This window comes from Nycticebus coucang, chromosome 19 (genome assembly GCF_027406575.1).
Source record: "Nycticebus coucang isolate mNycCou1 chromosome 19, mNycCou1.pri, whole genome shotgun sequence".
Taxonomy (NCBI): Eukaryota; Metazoa; Chordata; class Mammalia; order Primates; family Lorisidae; genus Nycticebus; species Nycticebus coucang.
Window position 1 is genome coordinate 3745863 of NC_069798.1, and position 20427 is coordinate 3766289.

The 20427-nt window shown below is 41.3% G+C and overlaps 1 protein-coding gene across 3 annotated transcripts in view; it reads right to left on the reverse strand.

Annotated features, from left to right (window-relative positions):
- TWSG1 (twisted gastrulation BMP signaling modulator 1) overlaps nt 1-17545 on the reverse strand; it is a 38412-nt gene extending 20867 nt beyond the window's left edge. For all 3 annotated transcript variants that reach the window (XR_008375953.1, XM_053571362.1, XM_053571361.1), the window contains exons 1-3: nt 17274-17545; nt 15094-15253; nt 517-616 (exon numbers count right to left, since the gene is read on the reverse strand). Coding sequence is in view for 2 of the 3 variants with exons in the window: in XM_053571362.1 (XP_053427337.1) it covers nt 517-616; nt 15094-15216 (223 nt within the window). In the remaining variant the exon portion in view is untranslated. The remainder of the gene's footprint in view (nt 1-516; nt 617-15093; nt 15254-17273) is intronic.
- Between the last annotated feature and the right edge of the window lie 2882 nt (nt 17546-20427).

Genomic DNA, 20427 nt, shown 5'->3' on the forward strand with positions numbered 1-20427 from the left:
CTAGAAAAAGTGCTACGTACCTAATTGCTGAATGTCACTATGATCACCCCCCAAGTACTCCCCTTGGGAAGCTATGTACCAACCCTGACACCTCGTCCACCTTTCAAAGCACTTTTCCTAGATTGAGTTCACAAATTCAGTTGTCAGACCTTACAGGACGACAGCTCAGATGGCCATTCCAGAAAAGGAGTACCAAAATTGCTTTGAATGGTGGACCAGGTGCTGGCATCAGAGTAGCTTCCCAAGGTGAGTACTTTGACATTCAGCAATGAGGTATGCAGCACTATTTCTAGGATGAGCTCGTGAACATAACTGTCGGACCTTGTGCATATGTAAATACTATTCCATACAAGCAAATGTAAAAATATGTCTACTGTATGTTTTCTGTATGTTTACTATATGTTATACACATACTTGTTCACATACATGAAATACATTTATATTCTTTCAAGTCTCTTAAAAGTCAAGGGGTTCTATGATAAGAAATGCTAAGAAACGACACAGCATTTCACTTACCAACACAGTCACAGCACTCGTCCCAAAGGGCCCCCAGACACAGCATGCACTCCTTACAGCAGGAACAATTGCCCTCACCTGGCCGGCACTGGCAGAGCTCCTAGAAATATGACAGACATTTAAACTTCCAATTCCAAATAACTGTATCTAAAATTATTAGTTTTTAAGCAAATGTTCTCATATTTGCATTTGTAGTAATTTATTATTGACACAATTCTTAAAAGAATTGAGTTGACATACAAATTGTACAAACTTATGGGGGATGTAGTGACGTTTTAATGCAGTTAATACATAGTGATCAAATCAGGGTAATTAACGTATCAATCTCCTCAAACATTTATCATTTCTTTGTCTTATGAACATTTAGTATCTTTTTTTTTTTTTTTTGAGACAGTCTCAAAAAACCCCAAGTTCTTAAGTGGGTTTTTCTTGACACTAACAGGCACTGTGCTGAGTATTTTATGTGCATTATCTTGAATCTCATAAAGACCCTATCAAGGTAACTGCTATCCTTACTTTCCAAATCAAATTACAAAATTTATAAATCATTCGATTAGTAAGCAGCTGGTTTTTGAGGACTCCATTTTTGATTAGTAGATATTCCTATTTTTTAAATATTTCTCGTTAATTTAGCATTTCAATATAGTTATTACTCTTTCTTAGAATAAGCCCCATGATTAAACTTAGATAATCCTTTAGGTTGTTTAATCATTATTATCTTTCACTCTCAGTACCTGATTCAATTAGAAACGCTATTGCCAGCTTGGCACCTGTAGGTCCGTGGCTAGGGTGCCAGCTACATACACAGGAGCTGGCAGGTTCAAATCCAGCCCAGGAGTGCCAAATAACAATGACAACCACAACCAAAAAATGGCCGGGTGCTGTGGCGGGCGCCTGTAGTCCCAGCTACTTGGGAGGCGGAGGCAAGAGAATTGCTTAAGCCCAAGAGTTTGAGGTTGCTGTGAGGCGACAGCTTGAAACTCTGTCTCAAAAAAAAAAAAAAGAAAAAGAAATGCTATGGCCCAAGCTTGACCACTGTTTGTAAAGGTGAAATAGGTATAACATTGGCTAAGAGTTGCACAATGAGGTGGAATGAAATAGTTAATTCATTTGTTGCTTCAGCCAGCGACATCATCTGCTTCCACAGTCTGCGAGTCACACTGAGAGTGTGGTTGTTCCTTACTGTGCAGGAGAGAGGTTGAGAATGAATGGTTTAGAAATTCACACAACGCAGCTTTGACACCAGGTTTTCTGACAGGCTTTTTCTACTACCACTGCTCTCCCCTGTTAGAACCAGGGTAATATGGAATAAGATACATTTTCTCTGTGTGAAGTACTAGGCTAGATGTTCTTAAAGTTCGGTAAGCACGTTGTTCAATAATTATATGGTGGAAAAACTGATATTGTATATTAAATGGAAAACTGAAATTTACACATTTGAACGATCCCTTACTGACCAACATGAATACTTAGAATTTGGCAAGCTGTTTAAAAAGCTGTCATGAAATGAGAATCTGGCAAGATGAAAAGTCTGAAGGAAGAGTCTAATGATTTAAATGTATTTTACTAATTCGTATACAGCAGAGAATTTCAAATTTTTGAATGCCAGAAAACAGGGATTTTATACACTATTTAATCAACTTTAGTGGAAAATGCATTAGCATTCTTAACGGCCATCTCCCCACGCTGCTCAGCATCTGTGATGGTGGCCTCCAGGGAAGGCCTCTGCCTTTGAGACCTTCAGTCTCAGCCTGGAGCTGGCTGATGTTTCAGTGCATGACAGAGAGCTCCATCTTTGCACACAAGTCATCCCGTGCTTCCCAGGCAATAACTGTAGCTCCTCATAGTTGGTCCAGCACATGCTCTTAGCTTCAGTCTGGCTGCAGCTGTGGCTGGCAATCTCCTTGTACTGAGCACAGACCATAACAATGATGCTATCCAGGTCCAGGGAGAAAGTGCCACCCATGGACAGGACCACAGGTGTATCTGAGACCTGGGACTGCAGCTCCCAGATCTCCTCTCCATCCAGCTGACCTCATCGGTCAGCCCTCCACGTGGGACTTCACCCCCACTTTGTTCGCATGTGCTTCATCTACAGCTTTCTTGATGAGGACAAATTCACTTTCCATCTCTGCACTTACTGATCTCCTCGTATTTATTCTTGAAGTCCTCCACCAGCCCGTGTGTGTCACCAAGTTCTGCCTGCAGCTGCAGCTTCTCCTGGCTCTGTGTGCCCAGCTGTCAGCGAAGGCTGTTGATGTAGCTGTCAAACATGCTGTCCATGTTGCTCCGAGCTATCCTCTGCTGCTGCAGGTGGCTCACTTGTTGAGGAACTCTGTCTCCTTCTTTTCTGGGTGCACATGGGCTGGATTTTGGAGTCCATGTCCAGCTTGAGGGAGCTCAGCAGGCTCTCATTCATCATGATGGCTGTGATGTCCCCCACACCACCAGCCCTGGTATACCACCTAGACCCATGCTGGTGCCCACGCCACTCTAGAAGCTGCTACTTCTGCCCACCCAGGAGAAGCTTGAGGAGCTGATGCTGGTGTACAAGCAGCTGCTGAAGGCTCAGGAGCCAGAGGTGGATAACACGTTGTAAGAGTTCTGGGTCAGCCTGACGGACATGGTGGAGGCTGGAGTGGAGGCAGGTGGCCATAGCAGACAGAGATTTGAGAAGGAGCAAGAAGCTACTTTTAGAAGCTAAACCATTCAAAACTAACAAGAATACTTTTTTAAAACAAACAAACAAAAAAATAGTGCGGTGCCTGTGGCTCAAGGAGTAGGGCGCCGGTCCCATATACCAGAGGTGGCAGGTTCAAACTCGGCCCTGGCCGAGTAAATAAATAAATAAATGATGCAAATAAATAAATAAATAAATAAAGTAAAAAAAGAAATTAAAAAATAAACAAATAAAACAATGCTAGTGAAAAATGCAAAACACAGAAGTTCTATATACCATTCAATTCCTAAAAATCACCTAACATAGAATGAAATCTTAGAAAGGATCATAGCAAAACACTAACAGCAGCCCGTGTTCCTATAACATAACAATAAGTGATTTACTCTCCTTTTTGTACTTCTATGTATTTTCTGAAATTTTAAGTAGTAAATATTTTTCTAATGGCAAACATTTCACTTGTTTGGATACCATGACTCCTTAAGATCCAGTTTAATTAATGTTTGAACAATTAAAAAAGCATACTAAGGTTTATAAACATTAAATTAAGCAAACTCAAAGTATCTGTAATATCTTGATCTAGGGAAAAAAGGATGTAAGAACAAATCTACTTAAGCAAATGCAGACTATGTAAGTATCAGTAATAAAGTGTTATGTTACACCTATGCTGACACTACTTTACAACCTTATGTCAAATGGATATTTAAAAATATAAACAAAACACCCTCAATTAGAACTTATTCCCAAAATGGACATAATTATAAATTAGGTCATAACAAATCTGTTTTGACATTTTAATACTCTTTATAGATGACTTCATACAAATCTTTAAACCTGGAACAGATGCATCAGCCCAACCTCATTATCATGTTCTTTATAAATTCTAACTTATGGGTAAACTTTTGCTCAGGAAATAACATAAACTTAAGTGAATCAGTGCTAAAAATAGAATTTATCCTTTTGGCTAAATATTATAAATCAGCATACAAATTCATGTATATATCTGAACTACCAAAATACATCAAATAGCACTCATTTCTTACATAAACCTGGTAACAAAAACTTACTGGTGTTAATTCTACTTAAAATAATCCAGCTGGAGTGAGCTGGGGGTAGGTACAGACAAAATTGACCATATATGGTGATCGCTGTTGAAACTGATGGGTAAATGGGGAGTTATTTTACTATTCTCCCTATTTTATATATGTTTGAAGATTTCCAAGTATTCCAATAAAAGCTTCATCTTTGTTTGTTTGTTCTGAGAGTCTCATTTTGTGCCCTGGATGGGAATGCCTTGGCGTCATCACAGCTCACAGCTTCCTCAAACTCATAGGTTCAAGTGATCCTCCTGCCTCAGCATCCTGAGTAGCTGGGACTATAGGCACCAACCACTGCAACCAGCTAATTTTTCTTTTTTTTTTTTTTTAATTTGGCCGGGGCTGGGTTTGAACCCGCCACCTCTGGCATATGGGACCGGCGCCCTACCCGCCGAGCCACAGGCACTGCCCACCAGCTAATTTTTCTATTTTTAGTAGAGACTGGGTCTCACTCTTGATCAGACTGTTCTTAAACTCCTGAGTTCAAGTCATCCTCCCACCTCATCCTCCCAGAGTGCTAGGATTACAGGCATGAGTCACTGCATCCGGCCTCTTAATCTTTGTTTTAACAAAATAATTCAAAGGGCAAGCTTGCTGCCCGTGGCACAGTGGTTATGATGCCAGCCATATACACTGAGGCTGGCGGGTTCAAACACGGCCCAGGCCAGTGACAGCAATGACAACAGCAACAAAAAATAGCCGGGCATTGTGGTGGCACCTATAGTCCCAGCTACTTCGGAGGCTAATGCAAGAGAATCGTTTAAGCCCAAGAGTTTGAGGTTGCTGTGAGCTGTGACACCACAGCACTCTACCATGGGCAACATAGTGAGACTCTGTCTCAAAAAAAAATAAAAAAATAAAAAATAATAATTTGAAAGGTAAAACAGCCACTGAAAATAAATTTTAATCTCCACTTACACATTTTAGCAAATATTCAAAACATGACAAAAATAGGTTTGTTTTCTTAATTTTTAAGAGCAGAGAAGTAGGATGAAGAGAAAAAAACAACACAGGAAAATAATATTCATAAGAGAAAACATTTTAAAATACTACCAGCATACTAACAAATCAAGATAACTCTAACAAGAATCCAAAGTGAAATATGATTTGCACTGATACAGAAAAAGAAAAAGTTAATTTTCAAGTTTACTGTAATTAAGAAAAGCCTTGGCTGGACTCAGTGGTTCACACCTACAATCCCAGCACTTTGGGAGGCTGAGGCAGGAGGATGGCTTGAATACATGAGTGCACAACCATCTTGAGCAACATATTGAGACCCATCTCCATAAAAAAATAGAAAACTCAGCTGGGCGTGGTGGCACACACCTGTATTCCCACCTACCTGAGAGGCTGAGGCAGAAAGATCACTTGAGCCCAGCTCAGGAGGTCTGAGCCTGCAATAAGCTATGATGATGCTACTGTCCTCCAGCCTGCGTGAAAGAGGGAAACCCTGCCTCAAAAAAAAAAAAAAAAAATATATATATATATATATATAGTCTGTGTGTATATGGGGGATACACACAGACTATATATATATATATATATATACACACACTTTGAAAATCTAGAATGATAAGTAACTATTTTGAAATTCCAACTTTTTTCAGAAACTTTAACATTTAATAACTAAATTGATTTTTTAGGCTAAACAATGACTATCAGTTCAGCACATAAAAGTGCTAAATAAATTTTCACATAACCAGTAAAGTACCAAAATTAGCCATAAAATTATCTCTGAACCTGAAACCTCTGAAATATGTTTATATCATCCTAAAAATGACTATAAGTATTAGCCAAAAGAACTCACAAGTCAACATAGGGTTTTTCCAGTCTTAATACAAAATGGGCCTTGAGATTTCTGGGGTAGAGCAAACATAATATTGATCCAAATTTTAAACAGTACAAATCTTGTTAAAAGCAAAATTCTCTATTTCCAATTTGTTTTTCCCTGGAAGAGGACAAACAAAGCCACTCATCGTATGAGCAAGGAATTACAACAAAATGACAATTTTACTTTCTTGATGTTTAAAATTAGATTTCTTTCCTGTTAGAAACACAAAATAAATATTTATATGGGGACCACCCTTATGCACAGCAACTTGTAGGAGTGGCAGGAATGACTGTACTGCCTTCAACCACACTGGTAAAAAATATTTACATAACCATGAGCTTCCAGGGAAATTTTTTTTTTTTTTGTAGAGACAGAGTCTCACTGTACCACCCTCGGGTAGAGTGCCATGACGTCACAGGGCTCACAGCAACCTCTAACTCTTGGGCTTACGTGATTCTCTTGCCTCAGCCTCCCGAGCAGCAGGAAAAATTTTTTAATACTTAGTTATTTCATAAGTGCAGAGGGCTCACCATAAACAAATGTTCTAACTTATCCTCATAGTACATCATTTCAACACAACCAATATTGTTCAAACTAAACCAAATTAACAACAAAAATACCTACGTTTCCTTTAAGAAGTAACTTGTTAGTTGTTCCCTCTAAGAATAACTTCTACAGCATTGCATCTCTAAGTACTTAACCTCTCACCTAACATTACTCATTTCTGTATATGTTGTTCTTCTGCATATTTAAAGAGAAAAGCTATCATTTTTATCAAAATGTCAATGTGGGTCTTGTACTTTGTTGAATATGAGAGTGAAATTTTAATAACTCAGTATGTTGCAATGGAAAGCAATTCCACAGCAATTTTTAACCTTTCCGGGCCATCAACCACTCTGAGATTGAGAACCTCTCGAAAGCTATGGACCTTATCCCAGAAAACAGCATATGTACAATTTTGAATATAATCCTGGAGATCTCCTAAAACCCTCAAAGAGAGGGCCAAGGACCCCAGTTAACAAGTGTTGGCATGAGAAAAACCAGTGGCTAATCCTTTCTTCAATTGCACTGAACAGGGCTAAAAAGAGGGCGCTGAAGTTCAAGTTTCTATTAGACCAGTTAGGCTACTCCCACACTACAACAAAAAGGTAAGAACCAGACATCTACTAACCTCTAATCGCAACAAGAAAACTAGCCAATCAAAACCAACCAACCAACCAAAAATTCTCTGCAGGAAAGTGATTGGCCTATTATTCACTTCCTTGATTCCCCAAGTGAAGCCTGTGAAATTGGACTGTGTTCTCTGCTCTGAGTACCGTCTACAAGTCCAGATATACAGATCTGCCAACAAAGTAAGTACCTCACTCTGAACTATAAATGGACAATTAAGGAATACTACACATTTGATGAAAGTTTGCCACATAAGAGATATAAACTAAAAGAAAAAAGATCTTGAAAGAAAGAGAAATTCAAATAACAGAGTAGAGGCAGAGGGGATACATCTTCTCCACCAGCAATAAAACTCCCAGTAAGAGCAGGACACAGTGGCTCATGCCTGCAATCCTAGCACTCTGGGAGGCCAACGTGGGAGGATCACTTGAGAACAATAGCCCAAGACTAGCATGGACAACATAGTAAGGCTTTGTTTCTACAAAAAATTAAAAAGTTAGCCAGGTGTGGTGGCACTTGACCGTAGACTTAGGTACTGGAGAGGCTGAGATGGGAGAATATCTTGAGCCCAGGAGTTCAAGGATGCAGTGAGCTATGATCAGGCCATTGTACTCCAGTCTGGGCAACAGAGCAAGACTCCATCTTTAAATAAAAAGAATGATGAGCTGGTACATGCTACAACACAGATGAACTATGAAAACATTATGCTTAGTAAAAGAAGCCAGACATGAAAAGCAATACATTGCATGACTCCATTCATATTAAAGGTCCAGAACAGGCATACAGAAAGACAGGAAGTGATACCTGTGGTTGGCTAGAAGTGGTAGGGAGGGAGAGAGGGACTACTAAAGGACGGGGATTCCATGCGAGGTAATGAAAACATCCTATCATTTCATTTTGACAATGGTTGCACAACTCTACCAATATACCAAAACCACTAAATTACACATGTAAATGGGTGAATTTTATAGTAGTTAATTACATCTCCTTTTTTTTTTTCTGAGACAGAGTCTCACTATGTTGCCCACAGTAGAGTGTCTAGAGTGCAGTGGCATCACAGCTCACAGCAACCTCAAACTCTTGGGCGCAAGCAATTCTCTTGCCTCAGCCTCCCAAGTACCTGGGACTATAGGCGCCCACCATTACGCCCGGCTATTTTTTGTTTGTAATTGTCACTGTTGTTTGGCAGGCCCAGGTTGAATTCAAACATGCCAGCTCTGGTGTATGTGGCTGGCACCCTACCCACTGAGTACAGGCACCGAGCCGCATGAATTACATCTCAATAAAACTTTTTTCAAAAAGAATCTAACACTCAGGGTGGCACCTGTGGCTCAAGGAGTAGGGCGCCGGTCCCACATGCCGGAGGTGGCAGGTTCAAACCCAGCCCCGGCCAAAAACAAAAAAAAAAAAAGAAGAATCTAACACTCAGAAAATCTTACAGTAATCAGAGTTTCAGAAAGAAAAGAAAACATTTTATATGTATGATATATATACATATACGTATAATCATATACAGGTATATAGTAGGTCAAGGAATTTATGACAAAACAAAAATTATCTTCACATTTGACACCCCAGAAGACTCACAACCTAGAGTGAAAAGACCCAAACTTAGACTCAACAGTTAAATTTTCACAATGCCAAAGATAATGAGATGATAATAAAAGTTTCCAGTGAGAATAAATAAATAACAAGATCATCCAAAAAGAATAAGAAACAGACTGGCATCAGTCGTCCCACCAGCAATTTAGAATGCGAGTACGTAATAGAAAAATGTCTTCAAAGTTCTGAGGGAAAAGAATATAACTGGAATTCTAAATTCAGGTAAATTATCAATCAGCGAGAATAGAAAAACTTTCTAGACATACAGGACCCAGAAAGTTTACTTCCCAGCCTTCCTTAAGAAGTTACTTGAGGGCACATTACAACCAGATGAGGGAATAAATTTTAAAAAGAACAAGATACAAAATCCAAGAAACAGTGGAACCAACTCAGGAATGTAATAATGGCAAGTCACAATATGACAGCTTACATCACACCCAGACTGTAATCAGTTAAGTCTGGAAACATTAAGACAGAAGGCTCCATCTGAGAAGAAAAAAGTGATTAAGAACTTAAAACATTACAAGGTGTTAATGACAGATGATGAAAGATAAAGATGGTCAGAAACTCAAGAAAACTTCATTCAAGGAAATGCAGGCTCGGCACCCGCAGCACACTGGCAGGTTCAAAACTAGCCCGGGCCTGCTAAACAACAACAACAACCACCTCAACAAAAAATAGCCGGGCGTTGTGGCGGGCGCCTGTAGTCCCAGCTGATTGGGAGGCTGAGGCAAGAGAATCGCTTAAGCCCAAGAGTTTGAGGTTGCTGTGAGCTGCGACTCCATTGCACTCTACCAAGGGCGACACAGTAAGACTGTATCTAAAAAAAAAGGCCAGGCGCAGTGGCTCACACCTGGAATCCTAGCACTGTGGGAGTTTCTGACCATCTTTATCTTTCATCATCTGTCATCTGAGCTCACAGGTTTGAGACCAGCCTGAGCAAGGGTGAGACCCCATCTCTAAAAATAGCAGGGCACTGTGGCAGGCACCTGTAGTCCCAGTACCCAGGAGGCTGAGACAAGAGAATCCCTTGAGTCCAAGAGTTGTGAGCTCAGGGCACTCTACTGTTCAAGAAAAAAAAAAAAAAAAAAGCAAACTGGCATTTGACCCACATGAGCCTTTTAACTTAATAAATTGAACAATTGCCTCAAAAAAAAAAAAAGGCAAGAAAAAGAAAGGAAATGCAATCATAGTATCCTATCTATGTGACTACACAGTCAACAATAATTATAATATGAACAAGGTTTATTGATTGTCAATTTTAGAATACATCTGCAAATAAATCATGGAAGATTTAATAGTTACAAAACAGAGAAATAAGGTTACTAATTACTAATAAAGTGCTTACCTGCCAGGCACTGTTGGAAGTACTTTACACCTAATCTTCATGGTAACTACATAAGAGAGGCATGGTTATTATCCCTATCTTATAGATGGGGAAACTGAGGCATTGAGAGATTTAACTAACTTGTCCAAGTCATACAGCTAACAGTGGCAGAAGTGGTTCCACAGTTCATGCTCTTAACCAGTACACTATGCTGCCTTTCAGAATATAAATATTATCAATCTTAACAATATAAAAGTGAAAGTACAGGTACACCCTGTTCCCCACAGATTTTGACGCAGCCCACAGAAGTCATGCCAAAAGTAGAAAACTCTGAGGGCAGTATTCACAAATGCAAGGAAAACTGGTTGCTTTCTATGATAAGTGTGGCAATCAACAGCAGACTCACTTGATACCCCAAGACTAACTAGAGCCCTAACAAACTGCCCTTTTTTAGGTTCTCCAAAGAAATGCACTATTCTTTTTTTTTTTTTTTTTTTGAGACAAAAGCTTCACTTTATCAGCCCTGGTAAGTGCCATGGTGTCATAGCTCACAGCAACCTCAAACTCATGGCCTCAAGTGATTCTCTTGCCTCAGCCTCCCAAGTTGCTGGGAGTACAGGCTCCCACCACAACGCCAGGCTATTTTTAGAGATGAGGTCTCGCTCTTGCTCAGGCTGGTCTCGAACCTGTCAGCTCAGGCGATCCACCCACCTCCGTCTCTCAAGTGCTGGGATTGATTCCAGGTGTGAGCCACCACAACCAGCAGAAATGCACTGTTCTTAGAACTTAATAATACTGTCTTGTTACTAAAAAGACAAAATAAATAAAAGTTAAAAGGAAAGAATGGGGCTATTAATAGTCAGAGTTCCTCTTATTCAGGAATCAAGGGATAGTGTCTCTAGTTGATAGAACAGAAAAGGAAGGCTTAAGTGTGTATATTGAAGAAAATGAAAAGGTAATCAACAGTGATACAACTGTGGCAGGTAGAAGTGGGGAGGAGAAGATGCTAAGTGAGCTATGACCTTATCTGTTATAGCAGAAAGGCAAATTCAGATATACGTTACCTAAAATTGATAAATCGGGGGTGGACGTGGTGGCTCACGCCTGTAATCCTGGCACTTGGGAGGCGGAGACAGGTGGATTGCCCTGAACTCACAGGTTCGCGACCAGCCTAATCCAGAGCAAGGCCCGATCTCTAAAAAATAGCGAGGTGTTGTGGCAGGCGCTGGTAGTCCCTGTTGCTTGGGAGGCTGAGGCAAGAGGATCACTTGAACTCAAGAGTTTGAGATTGCTGTGATTTAAGACACCATGGCACTCTACCAAGGGTTAGCAAGTGAGACTCTGTCTCCAAAAAAAAAAAAAAAAAAAAAAATTGATAATTCAAAAAATAGCAGTATAAGCATATTAGTTACATGGCTAAAAATTACTAAAAGAAGTAAAAACAGAAGCAGTTAATGGATTAGAAGTGGTTCTGCCAGGGTAACAGAAAAGAGTAGGGTGAATTAGGTCAAGGGATTCATTTTTTCACTGTATCTCCTTCTAAGAATTTAACAATTTATTACTCTGATTAAAAACACAATATCTGACAGGTAACAGTTGTTTCATTGTTTAAAACTACATATAAATAACAGCTGTGGGTGGTGGCTCACACCTATAATCACAGCACTGTAGGAGTTCAAGATTGGGCAATATTGGACAAGAGTTCAAGATTGGGCAATAGTGAGACTCCATCTCCATGACAAAAACACCCCCCAAAACTGCATGTTACTAGAAGGAAACTTTGCAATCACCTAGCCAGCCAATTCATTTCAGAGTTAAGGTGTGGCAGGCTGTATTTTGCACAAATATCTACAGCATCATACCCCATCCACAGCCTCCCCTTACATGACGCTGTTATTCCTCCACTTAGAGGAAGGGCCTGTTTCCTCCATTTAAATCAGGTGGAGCTGCTAGGGAGGTCACACAAAGGGATTAGAGAGACAGACACACACACAAACGGAGTGAAAGGGAGAGGAGAGGAAAGGAAGGACACAGACAGGAGGAAGGGCCAAAAAGAGGTGTTGGGAAGGTATACCGGAACAATCTGCCTCGCCCAGGTGTTAGGCCTTATCAGTGAGCCTCCAGGTTTTCGATGTTCAATACAGTAGCTCCTAGTCACACATAACTGTTTAAACTTAATACTGGATATAATTTTAAAATCAAATTTCCAATCATACTAGTGACATTTTAAGTGCTCAATAACCATGTGTGGCTTCTATTGTACTGGACAGGGCAGATGGAGACCTTTTCCACCATCATAGAACATCACTGTCATGTTTTTTTCAGTAATTCTAGCCCCCAGCCTTCTAGCCACCCCAGCCGATGTTGTATGAAATAGAGATGAGCTAATCCACTGAGCCCTGCTCAGTTCAAATTCATGAGCAAAATAAATGTTGTTTTCAACCACTAATTTTGGGGGTGTTTAGTTCATAGCTACAATAAGAGAAGCTAACAGAAACTAAACCTCAGAATGTGACGCCGTCTGCTAGAGCTCTGGAGTCCACAAAACCAGTAAATGAAAGAACTAATCACATTTCACTTTAACGGCCAGTACGTGTTTGTGAATCAATCAACAAGAAAAGGCCTCAATATTTTTAACCCCATGAATTCCACCACTATGCACAGAAAAGTGGTATCTACTCTAGAAAAAAGTTTGATGTTTCCTGTCTCTGAAAGAACAACAGGAATCTCAGAAATGTTGGCTCGCGTGAATTAGTGACCAAAAAACCAAGTCCTCACTTATTTCATTTACTGGAATCACCACCCGAGTTGATGAAGCTCTGTTTGCCTTTCCAGTTTTTACCCTTAACATGGTATTCTTTACTTTTGAAGTATTCTTAAAATTTTTTCAATTAAAAAGTCAAACACACAAAAAACAAAAAAACCTTTGGGAATGTTTACCAACATAAACAAAGGCTTTCACTTTTAAATACTTCCTTACAAAACAAGGTATTTTTAATAAAGTATAATTTTAATAATTTGAACTAATGAAAGTTACAGTATTAACTGTATGAAATATTTTGGTATTTAGAAGAATGTCCATCTAAACATGAAGATAACAAATGTTATGAGCGAGGTGGCAGCTGTGGGTCAGTGGGGAGGGTGCCAGCCCATATACCAAGGGTGGTGGGTTTGAACCCGGCCCCAGCCAGCTAAAACAGCAGTGGCAACTGCAACAAAAACTAGCCAGGCGTTGTGGTGGGCGCCTATACTCCCAGCTACTGGGAGGCTGAGGCAAGAGAATTGCTTAAGCCTAAGAGTTGGAGGCTGCTGTGAGCTGTGATGCCACAGCATTCTACTGAGGGTGACAAGGTAAGACTCTGTCTCAAAAAAAAAAAACAAAAACAAAATGTTATGAGAATTTATTTTTAATAATAATGAAGCTATACTGAAACAACCTGGGTGGTAGCACAGATTCTCTATAGAATATTCTCTATATTCACCTATAATTTATAGATGAAAAAATATCCAGCCAGCCCAACCCTAAGGAGATAGGCCATAACAAAATTTCCATGTGTAAAATTAGATAACTAAAGAATTTCTGTTAATTTTTTAAATTGTGATATTGGTCTAATTGCTGTGTTTTAAAGAGTTCTTTTATTTTTTAAAGACCAGAATTATGGATAAAATAGTATCAGGGATTTGCTTGAAATTATAACAGAGCTGAGCGTGGATGGTGTAGGGAAGTACAGCTGAGACAAGGGTAGCCACAAGTTAGTGACTGCTGTAACTGGTCACGGGTGGTTCACTACACTCTTCTGTTTATACTTACATATGTCATTATAGCAAAAACAAATTTTTTTTTTAAACCAACAAATTTTTCTAGTTAAGATGTTTTTTGAAATGCAAAGCAAGGGTTATCAGAGTATGAAATGGGGGCAACTAGAATTTCACCCATGAATGAGAAGAACCAAAATGTCAGAAATAAGCACAAAATGCCTCTGATCTATAAAAATAATTATCCCTCTGGTACATACACAATTACTCTCAAGTGAGGATTACAGATGAGTTAGCTGACTCAAACTTTATGAAGAGAGCCAAGTGCTGAGCCCATAGCCAACAAGGAGGCTAATAAGGACAGACACACAAAAGGCAAAAGGTCGATGAGGGCCTACTAGAATGGGGAAAGAGAGAACAGCTATGTAAGACGTGCAGTTTACCTGTAATCATCATAACTTTCTGGAAAGTGACTTCCAGTATGGTCAGTGGAGAGTCAGACAGAGGCCAAGTTCCATAGCCAGTTACTAGTTATATGAACTTGGCCATGTTACTTAACCTCACTTTTCTCCTCAGAAAAGTAAGAGTGGTAGCTACACATTAAGAAGCTTGCCTTGATGATTAAGTGATAAATTTTCAAGTATCTTGGAAGCAGATTCTCCAATCCTAGCCAACAACTTGCCTGTAACTTTATTAAAGACCCTGAGCCAGAACCACTCAACTAAACTGCCCCCTCAGAAACTAAGATAGTACATGTTTATTGCATTGAGTTGCTACATACTGTGGTAATTTGTTACACATCGATTGATAATATATTCAGGGTACAACTTGAGTTCTTGAGCCTCTTGCTATGTTAAACAGATTGTACAAGGGAACTTTTTACTTCATCTGAATAGAGTACTCATCATTTGTAATGGCATAAAGCAGGATATTACACTGGCTACTGAACTTTAATCTGAAATTGCTCATATGTGAGAGAACTATCCAGACACATATTTCATGATCCACTGCCTCAAGCCTTATACTGCATCATATACACACTCTATCTCTGTATATATGCACCATATGTGGGCTCTATGATACATCTTAGTATTAATAGAGGTACTGTTAGTCCTACCTGAATGAGGCATTTGCTCACATCACTAGCACAGAGTGCTTTGTTACAGCTCAGTGACACAGGGAGCCAGGTCAGGAACATCAAGATGACTAGAGCAAGCATAACAACATAGTGTGACTTCATGTTTCTTCAAAGGAGACAATTAGTAACTCCCAGGAAGCTAAACAAACAAAAAGAAAAGAAAAAGAACATGACCTTAATTCAAAGCCAGTGGTAGGGCAAAAACAAATATAACAACAAAAACCAAAACACAACCCAAGACTCACTGTTTGTATCAAAAGACTTCAGAGTGATCAAATGATCCATCTTTCATTCTCAATGAAAAATTACCTAAATATTAAAAAATCATTGTATATAATGTCTTCATAGCCATCTTTAAGGACCTAGAATACTAAAATTCCTCAGACTACCCAGAAATAGTGACTGTGAAAGTTTAAAGTGAATATACTTAACCCCTTAGAAACCTGAGAATACAACAAGCATTAGTTAGTTTCAATACTGCACTGCAATTATTCAGCTTTAGTTTAGAGCAGTGGTTCTCAATCTTCCTAATGCCGCGACTCTTTAATACAGTTCCTGTGGGTCTTGACCACAGGAGAATCGCTAGTTTAGAGCCAATTATAAAACTTTAAACCCATATAAAAACTGTTAATATTGTATTACCATTTAAAAACATTTAACATTTTAAATTTTTTTTTTTTTTTTAACAGAGTCTCACTTTGTTGCCCTGAATAGAGTGCCGTGACATCACAACTCATAGCAACCTCCAGCTCTTGGGCCTAGACGATTCTCTTGCCTCAGCCTCCTGAGTAGCTGGGACTACAGGCACCTGGCCATTATTCTGTTGCACTTTGGCCAGGGCCAGGTTCGAACCCACCACTCGGGATATGGGGCCAGTGCCCTACTCACTGAGCTACAGGCACCACCCAACATTTTAATTCTTAGAATCAAAACAAGTGTTTACATGGAAATTATTCCAGTTATTATTTAGCCACACTAAAACAGCTCAAAGAAAGGAGTCCACGGAATCACTCTTTAAATAACTGAACAAATAAAAAAGGAGACGGTAAATTATTAATTGCATTAAAAACTCTAGGTAATTTATTAAAGTGTGAAGATAATTCTATTAGTACCACGGATTTTTATAAGTTCAAAAAGGAAAAGGAAAAAAAAAAAACCAGCACAAATTCTCCACAAGGGTTAAAAAGCAAACATGGTTATATACACTCTAAAAAAGAGAAGATACAATTTCATGCAGTTAAAATACTCCCTGCCCAAATATAATCAATTAAAATAAATGACGACTAATGTAAGTAGGACAAGCGGTGGGTTTACAGGGCCTTTATGATCCCTCTAAACTTTTGTTCTAAGTATTACAAAATACAACCAAGAAAAGCAGTAAGAAGGTGAAAAGAATGAAGGGCTTTGTATCCAGTGTGACTGAATTTTGAAAGAGAAAAAGCCCTGATGATGGTTACTGAGGCCCACAAAACATTCCCTAGAGACCGTTAGCAACCCAATTTTCTAATTTGACACCACATACCAAGTTGGATGATTTCTGCAGCCACCAGTGCATATTTGTGGAGGCCACATTTGAAAACTACCCACTAAAACTGGAATTCCCCGTCTCCCTCGCCCCCCCGTTACGCTTGTCTTTTGAAGCGTTTTAACAAATTCATGAATTTGTTACTCCTAAAACCTTGCTGGAAAAAACATTCAAGTAACTAAAGCCATGCACAAATCAAGGTTGCTTGTTTTTTCCTAAGGAGGCACAATTAACGCACCAAAATTGCTCTTCAAACACCGTGACCACAGTGGCGACCTGTGGTCCTCGGAGAGAAGTGGTGACAGGAACCAGGGCAGAGCAAGCTTTGTGCGGGTGACCCGGAGCCCCGAGCGCACCGGCCGCCCAGCGACGCCCGGTGGACCAGGCCTGGGGCCGGGCACCCGGCTGCGCTCCCCGAGGGCCCCAGAGACGCGAGCCGCAGACAATGAGGGCGAACCGAGCGCCGGCACCAGCGACTGGACCGAGGGGACCGCGGAGATGCCCGGCCTGCGCGCGCGCCGCAGCCCCGCTCTGTCCTCCGCGCAGCCGGGCCCAGGCTTCTCCCCGCCCCCGCGGAACCCGGCCCTCCGGGGCCACCGAGGCTGCACCCCTTCTCCCGGCCGCCCCGGCTCACCGTGGGCCGCAGTGCCGCCTGCCCCTCGTCCCCCGGCGGGTCGGCCGAGCCCGAGGCGCGCCGCGGCGGCTGTGCGAGAGGCCAGGCCGCGCCTCCGGCCGTCCCTCCGGGTAGCGCCCGGGAGCCTGGAGAACCTTAAAGAGACAGGGCCGCCGAACGCCCTCCTCCGGGGTCCCGGCGCCGGCTCCCCGCTTTTCCTCCGCCCCGGCCTCGGCCTAGCCGCCAGCTCCCGCCAAGAGGCGTCTCTCACTCCCCGGGGCCCCTGTCAGCGCGCAAGCCGCCGCTCGGCCACGCCCCCGCGCTGAGCACGCCCCGCTCGGCCACGCCCACGCACGCGCTGAGCACGCCCACGGGACCCCGCGCCCGCCCGCAGGCCCCGCCCCCACAGCAACCCGGCGCGCACCCCGGGCCTTGCCCCAGCAATGACCGCCCGCCGGTCCGCAAGCTCACGCACCTACCCGCTCCCCGGAGCGATTTCCGCTCCTGCGGTTCCTTGGACAGCCAAGTTCAGACTCCAGCAGACCCGCCTACCAGATGCGTCCTCTGGGTCCCTCCGTTGCAGGTTAACAACAGCTCCTAAGTGTTAAAGACTAATCATGCGCTAGTCGCTGAGCTGAGGATGTGTGGTGCAGTATTAATAAAAATTGGCTCTTGGATCCCCGCAGCACCCCTGCGGAGGAGCGGTTATCGGCCAGGTTCTAGGGGTGCAAGACTGAGGCACAGGGTCGTCAGTAGCCTAGCAGCTTAACCGAGGAGAGCGGCCTTAGAACCCTTGTTATTGGACGTCAGGGGCAGTTTTCTGGGATCGACCTGAGACCTACTGAATAAGGATCTCCAAGGGTAGAGCCTTCCGAACTTGTTCAGTAATTCATTAAAACGTCCTAAGCCTTTGTTGAGTGCCTGGCCCTGTGTTTAGCATTGGAAATGCAGAGGAGAGCGTGCCGCGGACCCTGACAGTCAGACCAGCGGCTGCAAGGCACCCAAGCCTAAGTGGGAGGGGACTGCAACATGTGGTAGCATGTCCTGCCCAGGCGCACATTTTAGTCCATAATTTAGAAAATTGGGGTTCATCCTGCAAATAGCGTGTAGGGAAGAACCAAGCGCAAGTCTTGGTTTTCTTCACCTACATGCTAACAATTAGATTTGTTTTTTAAACAAGAGTCCAGGCTAAGTTGGAGCCCACTGGAAGATAGTCCACAGGGCACTTTCTCCATGGACGCGAGGACTTAGTGTCAATCCCAGAGACTGGTGATGTAAGAGTCTTAAAAGTCTTCCCCTGCCATTGTCGATTGGAAGGAAACTAATAGTGGAAATAGCTGATTGGCTAAGTGGTGGATTTCATTATTAATGTTAGTCCATTCTGTACAATAAATAAGTATAGGTTTTAAAAATCATCCTTGGGGCTCGGCGCCTGTAGCTCAGAGGCTAGGGCTTGAGCTACATACACCGTGGAGTTGGCCCGTTCGAATCCAGCCCAGGCCTGCCAAACAACAATGACAACTACAATCAAAAAAGAAAAAAAAAATACCTGGGTTTTTTGGCTGGTGCCTGTAGTCCCAGCTACTTGGGAGGCTCAGGCAAGAGAATCGCTTGGGCCCAAGAGCTTGAGGTTGCTGTGAGCTGTGACGTCACAGCACTCTACCGGGGGTGACAAAGTGAGACTCTGTCTCAAAAAACAAAACAAACAAAATCATCCTTGGAAATTATCATAAAGAAGTAAAGGTGTACACCAATTTAACTTTAAAGGTCTTATTCTTGGTATTAATGATTAAATGAATTCGGAAACTCTGTATCAATTAACTCAGCCACAAAAAAATGATATAGATCAGAGGTTCTGTAACTTTTTGGTATCAGGATCCTTTTACACTCTTGAAAATTATGGAGGGTTCTAAAGAAGTTTAGGTGCGCTACATCTAATACTTTTGAAATTAAAATTGAGAATTTTTTAAATGTTCATTATTTCATTAAAAATAAACTCATAATATGGTAACATAAACATTTATGAAAAATAAGTATATAGTTCAAAACAGTGAGAAGAGTGGAATGTTTTTAGTTCCACTCCACTATTTTCTTTAATGTCAAAATTAATAGAAGGCAGTTCTATTTATATACCTGCTTCTGTATATAAACTGTTGCAATATCATACTACCTACCCTCTAGGACATTTTACTGTAGATTTGTGAGAGAAAGAGGCTAAAAAAGGCAAATCATGTCTTAAAATTAAAATAATTTTGAATATCCTAAATATAATGTTGACTTCTCCCAGAGGCCCCCAGATCAGACTCTGAGAATTGGTGTTGCAGATGAAGGTTGTTAACGTGGAAAATATTCATGGTACATACAAATTTTAAAGTACTGTATGTATTTTTAGAATGATTGATTTTTTAAATTGTGCATGCACAATTATTTTAAGAGGTCTAGAAAGGTAAGCATGGTGTTAGCCGCAGTTATCTCAGTGAGATGGAGTATGGTTTATTGTTAATGATGTTTCTTCTTTTTACTCATATGCATTTTCTGATGTCTTTCCTTGTATTACTTTGATAATAAGAAAAAAAATCCAGTTATTTTTTATTTAAATTAAAGATCCTCTTTAACAGGCCCAAAAAGGTCAAATGGAGGTTGAGCCCTCAGTGGGATAACAAGCGCTGTTAGACCCAGAGTTGGCCTTTTGAGAATCTGGGGTCAGTGCAGTGGCTATTTTAATTTATCAGAAGCCATTAGAGGATAACTTGCAGAGCCATAGAACTTCTTTTTATTTTGTTTTGTTTTGTTTGAGAGAGAGAGTCTAACATCGTCACCCTCAGTAGAGTGTTGTGGTGTCACAGCTCATAGCAACTTCAAACTCTTGGGCTTAAGTGATTGTCTTGCCTCAGCCTCCCAAGTAGCTGAGACTACAGGCACCCCACCCCACCCCAATGCCCTGCTATTTTTTTGTTGTAGTTGTTGTTTAGCAGGCCCAGTCTGGGTTTGAACCCTCCAGCTTCAGTGTAAGTGGCCGACACCCTAACCACTGAACTATGGGCGCTGAGCCAGCCACAGAGTTTCTTAATAGAGTCTGACAAAAAGGCCAAATGTGTGGCTCAGCACCTGTAGCTCAGCGGCTAGGGCGACAGCCACATACACTGGAGCTGGCAGGTTCAAATCTATCCCCAGC